The following is a 10,452-nucleotide window of genomic DNA, read 5'->3' as shown; positions in this document are numbered from 1 at the left end:
TTACTTATGGAAGTAAACGTGTAGCTCATAGATTTTGGTTACATTAGTCACCTTCTTGTAAAAGTCAAATAAAATAATAATAATGTTGATATGAAGTCATCACTTCAATGCTTTCAGGATTCAGACTCAAAGTTTCAAACTCTTTCTATTTCTGATCTTCTTCAGATGTTGTGACGGTTAAATTCATTTGTTTTATTGGTGATAAAGTGAGTCACACACATGATGATCTTTACTGGACATCTCTGAACACACACACTAGATTTCCTCTATTTGAGTCAAATCTACTGGAGTTTATACAACATTTGTCTGTGTTTACTGTCCTGACAAGATTGTGGAACATCATTTTCTTTTGTTGAAGAAGTTTTTCAGTCACTTCATGAAGACTATCACAGGATTATGAAACTGAATGTGTGAATGATTGTTTCAAACAGTGTTATCAGTGTGAGGTGTTATTGTGTCTTCAGTCTGTGTTGATTGTGTGTCTGTGATGTCACTATAGTGTCGTCTTCTTATTCTCCATCAGATGATACTGAAGATCACACACACACACACCTGCAAACACACACCTTACTGTCACCAGCTGTCAATCCTAAAAGAGAAACACAAAGACAATCACTTAATGAACATCATCACTACACATATCAACAATAATAAACTCAGTTTAATCTTCCTCTGCTGAACTTATAACCTGTATGATATGTTTCATCTGTCACTTTATTGTGTAGATGTTTTGTGTATATATTGTGTGTTGTCTGTCAGTATTTTGCAGTGTCTGAAGCACTCAAGACTTTCACTCACTGCACACGTGTGATGATGATGATGATGATTTGATCAATAATAATGATGAAGAGCATCAAATAAAAACATGTGTGCACAAACACTGAGGTGAACATCCATCAAACAAACAGCAGGAAATAAAAGAATAACCTCCAGATAAATAATAATAATAACAACATGTTTCAGAAGAGTAAGATGACAGAATTAAATCCTGAAGTGAACAGACTCTTCATCACACTCATTGAACTGAATTCTTATTGTGCTGCACTTCATCAAGTGTGTTCATCTGCACACTTCACATTTACTCTTGTGTTTTATTATTCACAACTCATATGTGCTCCAGAAACTGTTTTGCAAAATATCCTTTTTGTTTTCAGTTGGGCTAAAATCTCAGAAAAAACACTTATGAAGTTTGCTTAAACTAAGTAATATTTGTATTTTGACAAAAACATAAACTAGGCAGAGGGGTAGAGATGGGTAGAAAGATTTTAACAAGCAAATTATGAGAAAATAATAATGAGAAATGTCTTAAAACAGAGACACTGATCTTATAACAGCACCAGAGTCATTTCAGTACGTTTTTATAGTTATTGAACTGTTGAAACATTTATTTAAATGAGCTCTACTCACCACACTGACTCTAGTTTATAATGTGGATCATCTCTCAGCTCACAGAGAAGACTCACTCCTGAATCTCCTACATTATTATCAGACAGATCCAGATGTGTCAGGTGTGAGGGGTTTGATCTCAGAGCTGAAGTCAGAGCAACACAACCTTCATCTGTGATCTTACACCAGTTCAACCTGTAGAGAACAAGAACACACACTTCAGTCTCTCACTTCAGCAGAATGTCATGAATGAAACACATATTACACTGAATCACATTCATCATCATGTTAAATCTGGACCTCATCATTAAAATGCTGTTCTCACGCTCTCACACCACACATCTGTTTGGACTTCTATGGAGGAGAAAACACTTAACTGACATTATTCACTTTATCTGTGGAATAACAACTCCTTCTGTTGACAGCAGCTTGTGTTTATTACAAGTGAGATTTGACAGAAATGTCGTTTTTCTGGTCGTTGTTTGGGTACGTTAAGAGGTTTTCACATGAAGCATTTTAGAAAGTCCCAGTAAACTGTGTGGCTTTGAAATTTTGTTTATTGGTTGTGCTTAATCTATTCTACTAATTCTAATAATACTTAAATGCATCATTTGACAATAAATTCTAGAAGAGAAACTCTTTTTCTTTATTTGTCTTTATTTCTGTAGTGTTTTTCTTTATGGCAAGATCTCTCAACCTTTGTATGAAAGGTCCATGTCTGATCTGTGCTCGACATTTAAAGGGACAGTTCACCTAAAATTAAAAGTAATAAAATGATGTTGATTTTTGTTATCAAATGTTTTGACAATCACAATACACTTATAATGTAAGGTTTTTGTGTTTGTGTTTTTTATGACATCCCAAATACCCCCCAACCAACCCATGAACATGAATATAGAAGATGATTCACTAGAATCAGTACATGTGTGACTATCAGAGAGATAATCTTACCTCAGGTCTTCAGTTAACAGTGAGGATTCTCCAGTACATCACAGATCAGCTTCACTCCTGAATCTCCTACATTATATCAGACAGATCCAGATGTGTCAGGTGTGAGGGGTTTGATCTCAGAGCTGAAGTCAGAGCAACAAACCTTCATCTGTGATCTTACACCCTCAACCTGTAGAGAACAAGAACACACACTTCAGTCTCTCACTTCAGCAGAATGTCATGAATGAAACACATATTACACTGAATCACATTCATCATCATGTTAAATCTGGACCTCATCATTAAAATGCTGTTCTCACGCTCTCACACCACACATCTGTTTTCTCACACAGGACCGTACGCACCATTGTTTCTATAGTGTGTAATCATATGTGTGTCAGAATTGTCTAAAAGCAGAACTGTGTTTTAATGCTGCAAACATCTGATAACGTCTCAGTGGTCTAACAGCGCTCCTCAATGTCTAAATAAGTGAGGTGACCAATCAAATGAAAGAAGACGAGAGTGACTGTTGACAGAGCCGAGCGGTTGTGTAAATCAAGTTTTTCATGTGCAGATGATGTGATGAGCTCAGAATATAAACACAACAAGTAAAGTTTCATGTTAAGCGTGTGTGAATGTCCCACATTAAACTGTGTCCTTATAATGGACTTCTATGGAGGAGAAAACACTTAACTGACATTATTCACTTTATCTGTGGAATAACAACTCCTTCTGTTGACAGCAGCTTGTGTTTATTACAAGTGAGATTTGACAGAAATGTCGTTTTTCTGGTCGTTGTTTGGGTACGTTAAGAGGTTTTCACATGAAGCATTTTAGAAAGTCCCAGTAAACTGTGTGGCTTTGAAATTTTGTTTATTGGTTGTGCTTAATCTATTCTACTAATTCTAATAATACTTAAATGCATCATTTGACAATAAATTCTAGAAGAGAAACTCTTTTTCTTTATTTGTCTTTATTTCTGTAGTGTTTTTCTTTATGGCAAGATCTCTCAACCTTTGTATGAAAGGTCCATGTCTGATCTGTGCTCGACATTTAAAGGGACAGTTCACCTAAAATTAAAAGTAATAAAATGATGTTGATTTTTGTTATCAAATGTTTTGACAATCACAATACACTTATAATGTAAGGTTTTTGTGTTTGTGTTTTTTATGACATCCCAAATACCCCCCAACCAACCCATGAACATGAATATAGAAGATGATTCTACTAAGAATCAGTACATGTGTGACTATCAGAGAGATAATCTTACCTCAGTGTCTCCAGTTTACAGTGAGGATTCTCCAGTACATCACAGATCAGCTTCATTCCTGAATCTCCTACATTATTATCAGACAGATCCAGATGTGTCAGGTGTGAGGGGTTTGATCTCAGAGCTGAAGTCAAGCAACATAACCCTTCATCTGTGATCTCTTACACCAGTTCAACCTGTAGAGAACAAGTAACACACACTTCATCTATCACATTCACAGAATGTACCGATTTATTAAATAAACGAAGGAAACGATCTCTAGATATTTTCTGGAATTTTGCAGAGCAACTAATGCCGGCGATCATTTTGCATTTTTCGAGATTGTATAGTCATATTATGCTGTATGACTTTGTTAATATGATTTTGATTGTTGACTATTATTAATGGAAACAATAGATTTTAAAGATTCTTCATCAAATTCTTCAAAATCATTTATTCACCCTCATGTCATTCAACCTGTATGACTTTCTTACTTGTTAGAAGACAAAAGAAATATTTCGAAGTGTAATGCCAACAACACTGACCCCTATTGACTTCCATTGATGGACACAAAACCATATTTCTCAAAATATCTTCTTTTGTGTTCCAGCAGAAGAAAGATCATCAGCGTTTTCACAACAAGGGAAATAAAGATGTTAGAATAAATTATATTTGAATGAACAGAATGGATGTATTTTGAGTGGAACTGTCTTTAGAAAGGTCTTTACATTGAAAAATTGAAAGAAACACAAACTGGTGACATATAAACAAAAGTACCAAAAACAATCTGTGTGGGATGGTTATGTTTTTAGAGTCGAACGGCTTCAGCCTTAAGCCTGAATGTTCTGCATAGAGCTGTGGATGAAATCAAGTCTATATGGATTTATCTTTGATCTGATAGTATTCATCAGGAAACACTAGAACTCCCCAGTAACATCACTCGCTGTATGCTGTGTGTTCACATCCGAGCAGACACGGAGCTGACAGAGACAGAGCGAATCGGCTTAAATGTTAAAGAGTAGTTCACCTTCAAAATGAAAATTCTGTCATCATTTACGCCCTCTTGTCATTTNTTCTCACACAGGACCGTACGCACCATTGTTTCTTTCTGTCGGTCTCTCGACGTTGTGTCGAACCGACAGAATGGGGTTTGTCTTGAGAACCTATCATCTTCTGAGTATTTAGAAAAGGCCAATGAAAATTGGCGAATGAAATTTGCATGCCGGACTCCTCCCCAGATGTCCGGGTATAAGAGGGAAGCCGGCGTGCTCATTCATTCACCTTTTTTTCTTCAGAGCCTACGCATCTGGTGAGCTTCTCTACGATCTGGGTGATCATTCTTTCTGCTGGAATCTACGACGTGGACAGCGGATGGTCCCTTCCTGCAGTGACTCTCCCCTGGGCGTCTCGGCAGTTCCGGAGGTGTTCGAGCAAATTTCCTTTTCTAAAAGAGCAAATTTCTCCAGCGTGGCTTGTCCCGCTGTTCTCATGGGTGCAACACACTCATCGAGGAGGGGGACGGACACGATGCCTGCTTCCAGCATGCTGGGGCAGACGTTGTGGATACGTCCTGCCCGCACTGCGGGCGGTGACGATTCAGACGTTGCGTCACGGGTGGCTGTGTTCCCACGGGACTCAGCCACCACATCGTTTGCTCCCCGTTCAATGGCGGCAGGACTACGGCCCTGCCGTCCGCTACGGCAAGCAGCGAGGGTGATAGGAGGATTACTGTGAGCGATAATCCGCCAGCCACTGGCTCACGGACCGTTCGCACCTCGTCTCGCTCGTCTGACCGTTCCCCAGGAGATGGTCCGCCGTCTTATTCCTCAATCACGTATTCGGACACGATGCGTGATGATGAGATGTCTCTTGCAGCATCGGGGGGTGACGTACTGCCATCCGACTCCGACGATTCCTCGGGCTCCCTCCCTCGGGGGGTCGAGCCCAGGAAAAAGCGGATGTCGAGATGTCAGCCATGCTTTCCCGGGCCGCCGTGAGTGTTGGGTTGCAGTGCCCGCACTGCCTCTCCCGGCGCTCGCGGCTGGCTACATGGCGCCTCGGGGTTGAGCCATGGGGGCGTCCGCCCCCAGTGCCGTGTTTACCGGAAGTGCATGAGGAACTTTGTAAGACCTGAAACGCCCCTTCCCGGCACGTTTCACGTCAAACAAAGTTCTGTCACCCTCTCTTCCCTCGAGGTTGAGACAGCTGGAGGATGCGTCGGTGTCCCCCAGGTGGAGTATGCCGCCGCGGTGCACTCGTGCCCGTAGGTGGCGGCCACTTGGGAGGGCTCGACCTAGACTCCCGTCCAAAGCATGTGGTGTCTCGGCATCTCTGGTGTCGAGAGCTTACATTGCGGCGGACCAAGCTGCCTCCTCTCTCCACGCTATGGCTCCTGCCAGGCCAGGGCGTTGAGAGAGCTCCACGAGGGTAAGACCGACCCAGCGCTTATGCAGGAACTCCGTGCCGTCACCGACCTCGCTCTACGGGCGACCAAGGTGACCACGCGGGCCCTGGGTCAGATGATGTCCATTTTGAATGTCCACAGATTGTGGTCCATGAGAAACTCCTCTGGCCGATACTTGCGCAGATGAGTAACGCTGAGAAGGTCCGCTTTCTCGACGTACCCGTCTCGCAAGGGGGGGCTGGTTGGTGTTACTGTCGAGCCGCAGCAGCCCCGCTCACCCCCCGCCTGTCGGGGGGGGGGCGCGAGACCCGCACGCGGCCTCCCCGGAGGGTTCTTGACAGTAAGAAGCAGTCCTCCGTGCCGCAACTCGGCCGCCTCGGCCGTCGAGTCCCGTGCACTGTATGCTTCCCAGCAGACCTGGTCCTCTTCAACGCCCTCCAGTGGCCCTGGAGGAGACAGCGAAGAGGAGACCATCGCCCCATCAGCAGGCCCGGGCAGCGGCTGTCATGGGAACACCTCAGGGGGATCGAGGCTACCATTGGGCCCGACCCCAGCCACAGCGCTGGGAGGTCAGATAGGGACGGTTCCTGCCCCGTTCCTCCATCTGCTGGCCCCCTCCGGGGGGCTGGCGCCCAATTACTCTCAAAAAGGAGAGTTTCCTCTCTCTCTGGGTTACCACAGCCACTCTCACCCTCTGCACGACGGTGAACGGCAAACTCAACGTTGCGTCATGGCAAAGCGCAATGTCGAGTATAAACACCAGCCCTCAGCACTCTCAGTCAGACAGTGCGTTGAGCTGCGCAGTCCCCAGGCAGGAAATATGGCAGAGCCGATCTCCTCCCCGGGGGACCTCCCCTGGCAAGGAATCCGTACTGCTAGCCATCGAACCACCCTCCGCGGGGGCAATGAAGCAGATCAACCTCTAGTCCCCCTGTCACAGTTCTGGGAGCCTGCCCAGACTGTCAGGCTGGCTGAGGAAGACGATCCGTCTCGGCTATGCGATTCAGTTCGCTACACGTCCGCCCAAGTTCCGGGGCCTTCTTTTTTACCTCAGTCAGAGGCAGGGATGCCCCCGTACTTCGGGCGGTGAAGGGAGCGATCGAGCCCGTCCCACCGGCCGAGGTGTTCAGCGGGTTTTACAGCCCGTACTTCATTGTCCCCAAGAAAGGCGGAGGGTTGCGCCCTATCTTGGATCTGCGTGTTCTGAACAGGCACCTACACTAGCTGCCTTTCAGGATGGTCACGCAGAAGCGCATCCTGGGCGTCCGTCAGGCGTCAGGACTGGTTCATGGCAATCGACCTAAGGACGCGTACTTCATGTCTCGATCCTCCCTCGACATCGGCCGTTCCGACGGTTCGCGTTCGAGGGACGGGCATATCAGTACAGGGTCCTCCCCTTCGGTCTGTCCCTGTCTCCACGAGTCTTTACGAAGGTCGTGGAAGTCGCCCTCCTTCCCCGTTGGGAAGGAGGTGTGCGGGTACTAACTATCTCGACGACTGGCTCAAGGTGGGCACACTCTCGAGATCTGTGGTGTACACACAGGGACCTGGTGCTCCGGCATCTAGATCGGTTGGTCTACAGGTCAACTGAGAAAAGAGAAGCTCTCCCCGGGCAGAGCATCCTCTTTCTCGGTATGGAACTCGACTCTGTCCTCACGAGCGGCCCCGCTCACCCGCAGGGGGGGGCGCGAGGAGCGCGCCCGGTCAGTGTTGAACTGCCTGAGATCAGACAGTCAGCGGTCCCCCTGTAACAGGAGGCTCCTGGGATTCATGGCATCCTCTGCGGGGGTGGCCCCCCTCGGGTCGATGCACATACGACCGCTCCAACACTGGCTGCAGAGTCAAGTTCCTTGGAGAGCGTGGCACACCGGCAGCAGGCGTTGGTCACACGCTTTTCTGACGACACACCCTAACCCCCTGGTCTCCATGACCTTCTTGCGGACAGGGGTCCCCTTTGGATGCCTCCCTGCAAGGTTGGGGTGCCGTGTGCAACGGGCAAGCAGTGTCCGGGCGGTGGACGGGCCCCCGCCTGCGTTGGCATTCAACTGCCTAGAGTTGTTGGTTGTGCTACTTGCATTGAGGACTACCTCTCGTGCAGGGAAGCACGTGCTGGTCCGGTCGGACAGCACAGCTGCTGTGGCGTATTCTTTTACTCACAGCAGCTAACATGACTCGCCCGACGCCTCCTCCTCTGGAGTCAGCAGGTGATCAGCTCCCTGTGAGCCACACACATCCCAGGCGTCCTGAACCAGACAGCCGATGCGCTCTCTCGTAAGTCGACGCCTCGCGGAGAGTGGCGACTCCCTCCCCATGCAGTCGGCTCATTTGGGGGCAGTTCGGCCAGGCACAGGTGGTCCTGTTGCCTCCCCGGACTCCACCCATTGTCCGCTTTGGTACTCCCTGTCCGAAGTACCCTCGGCACGGATGCCCTTGCGCACAGCTGGCCGCGGGACAAGCGGAAGTACGCTTCCCCCCAGTGACCCTCATTGCACAGGTCCTGTGCAAAGCCAGGGAAGAGGAGCATCAAGTGGTTCTGGTTACGCCCCTTTGGCCTAACCAGGACTTGGTTCTCGGAGCTGAGGCTCTGACAACAACTCCCCCTTGTCTTTCCCCCTGGCGGACAGCTTCCCCAGGGGAAGGGGCACGTTACGGCATCCCAGGCAAAACCTGGTCTCCATGTCTGGACGGGACGAGGAGATCCTGAGTGACCTACCCCCGGTCCGGTTGGGACGTCACTCAGGCTAGGGCTTCGGCCACTGGCGGCTATACGCCCATAGGTGGTGCCTCTTCTCGTCCTGGGGCTCTTCTCGGCGAGAAGACACGCGGAGTTGCTCGGTCGGGTACGAGCTGTCCCTTCCTCAAGAGAGACTGGGGAGTAACCTTTCCCCCTCCACACTGGGAATGTATGTAGCCGCTATGGCCGCTCATCACGACCCAAGTGCTGGGTAGCCTCTGGGACAGCACGACCTGGTCATTAGGTTCCTAAGGGGCGCGAGAGGGTGACCACCTTATCCGCGCTCCGTACCCTCTTGCGACCTAGGTTGCGGGCCTCAAGAGGCCCCGCCCCCTTCGAGCCTCTCCGGGTTGACGCTCTTTCTCAGTCTTGATAAAGAAGGCTTTCCACATGGCGCTCACCTCCAAGAGGGTAGGCAAGCACCCTCCGTGTCCACAGATTGCCTAGAACTCGGGGCCGAGATTCTCACGTTATCTTGAGACCCCGCCCCGGCTACATGCTCAAAGTTCCCACCACTCTTACGAGAAACCAGGTGGTCAACCTGCAGGCGCTCCCCACCGGGGAGGAAGACCCAACCTTTCTGTGTTGTGTCCAGTATGCGCGCTGTGCCTCTACTTGGACTGCACGCAGAGCCCAGAAGCTCTGAGCAGCTCTTTGTCTGTTTCGGAGGTCAGCAGAAGGGAGGGCTGTCTCCAAACAGAGGCTGGCGCACTGGATCGTGGATGCCCTCGTTAGGGCATACCGATCTCAATTCGCCCCTGCCCGTTGGGAGTGAGGCACACTCCTCATGGGCACTGGCTCAGGGCGCCTCTCTAGCAGACATCTGCAGAGCTGCGGGTTGGGCTATGCCCAACGACTCCGTGAGGTTCTAATACCTATGCGCGGAACCGGTGTCAGCCCGCATCCTGGCAAGGTGTGGGACCGGCAGCCGGTAGGGCGTATGCCTGTGGAAGCCCTTCTCCCTCCGGGGGGAGCAGTGGCGATCCAGCCTCACTTCTTTCCCCTCGGGTAAAGAACAGGCATTCCATCCATCACTAAGCTCCCTTCCAGGGGACAGGCTGGGCAGAGCAGCCCTGCCCCCTTAGGCCGGGGAACAGTTGAGTAATCTCCCACATAGCTCTAACCGGACCTAGTGCTCCAGACGTGTAACACCCCCTCCGTGGGCTGTTCCGTCTGATGTATCCTCATGAATGGTTCCCACCTTGCGTTAACTCCTTCAGTCTGCACATTTTCCCATGAGTTCTCCCCTGATGGTGAGACCATGTGGTGTCTCCACTAATTCCTCCCTACGGTAGGTAGTGGCCTCTGCAGCGTTTTTCCCCCAGGGGGAATAATGCTTACCCAGTGGCCCGTACGGTGCCGGGCGGCTTCTCGCCATTTAGAGAATTAGGCCTCCGCCCGTGACGGCCGGCGTTAGGGGGCTTCCCAACTTTTTGTGGAAAGCTCTGGGTCCCCCTTCCTCTCCACTGGAAGGTCATAATTTCGCGCTAGCGTGTTCGTCTGACTCGCCCAGGCCAGTCAACGTCGCTCCGCAGAGATTGTGACGCGGCTCAGTGCTGTGGCGTTTTCCATAGGAACCCCATTCTGTCGGTTCGACACAACGTCGAGAGACCGACAGAAAGGGAACGTCTTGGTTATGGATGTAACCTCGGTTCCCTGATGGAGGGAACGAGACGTTGTGTCCCTCATGCCACAACACTGGCTGCCCACCCCAGCGGTCGGGGGAGGATGCTTTAGGCTCCTCAGACC

At 49.2% G+C, this 10,452-nt stretch overlaps 1 protein-coding gene across 6 annotated transcripts in view; it reads right to left on the bottom strand.

The window, feature by feature from the left end:
- LOC130551349 (NACHT, LRR and PYD domains-containing protein 3-like) overlaps positions 1-10,452 on the bottom strand; it is a 28,183-nt gene continuing 17,731 nt past the window's right edge. For 3 of the 6 annotated variants that reach the window (XM_057328914.1, XM_057328917.1, XM_057328918.1), the window contains 3 exons: positions 3,587-3,665; positions 1,408-1,581; positions 1-589 (listed from right to left, as the gene is read on the bottom strand). In XM_057328914.1, the coding sequence (XP_057184897.1) occupies positions 574-589; positions 1,408-1,581; positions 3,587-3,665 (269 nt within the window). In that variant the 3' untranslated portion in view covers positions 1-573. The remainder of the gene's footprint in view (positions 590-1,407; positions 1,582-3,586; positions 3,666-10,452) is intronic. The other 3 variants (XM_057328915.1, XM_057328916.1, XM_057328919.1) reach the window with 1 other exon arrangement.

The sequence above is a fragment of the Triplophysa rosa genome, unplaced genomic scaffold (assembly GCF_024868665.1).
Source record: "Triplophysa rosa unplaced genomic scaffold, Trosa_1v2 scaffold97_ERROPOS115763, whole genome shotgun sequence".
Classification (NCBI taxonomy): domain Eukaryota; kingdom Metazoa; phylum Chordata; class Actinopteri; order Cypriniformes; family Nemacheilidae; genus Triplophysa; species Triplophysa rosa.
The sequence above is the reverse complement of the archived record's forward strand: the minus strand, read 5'-3'. Positions and strand labels throughout refer to the sequence as shown.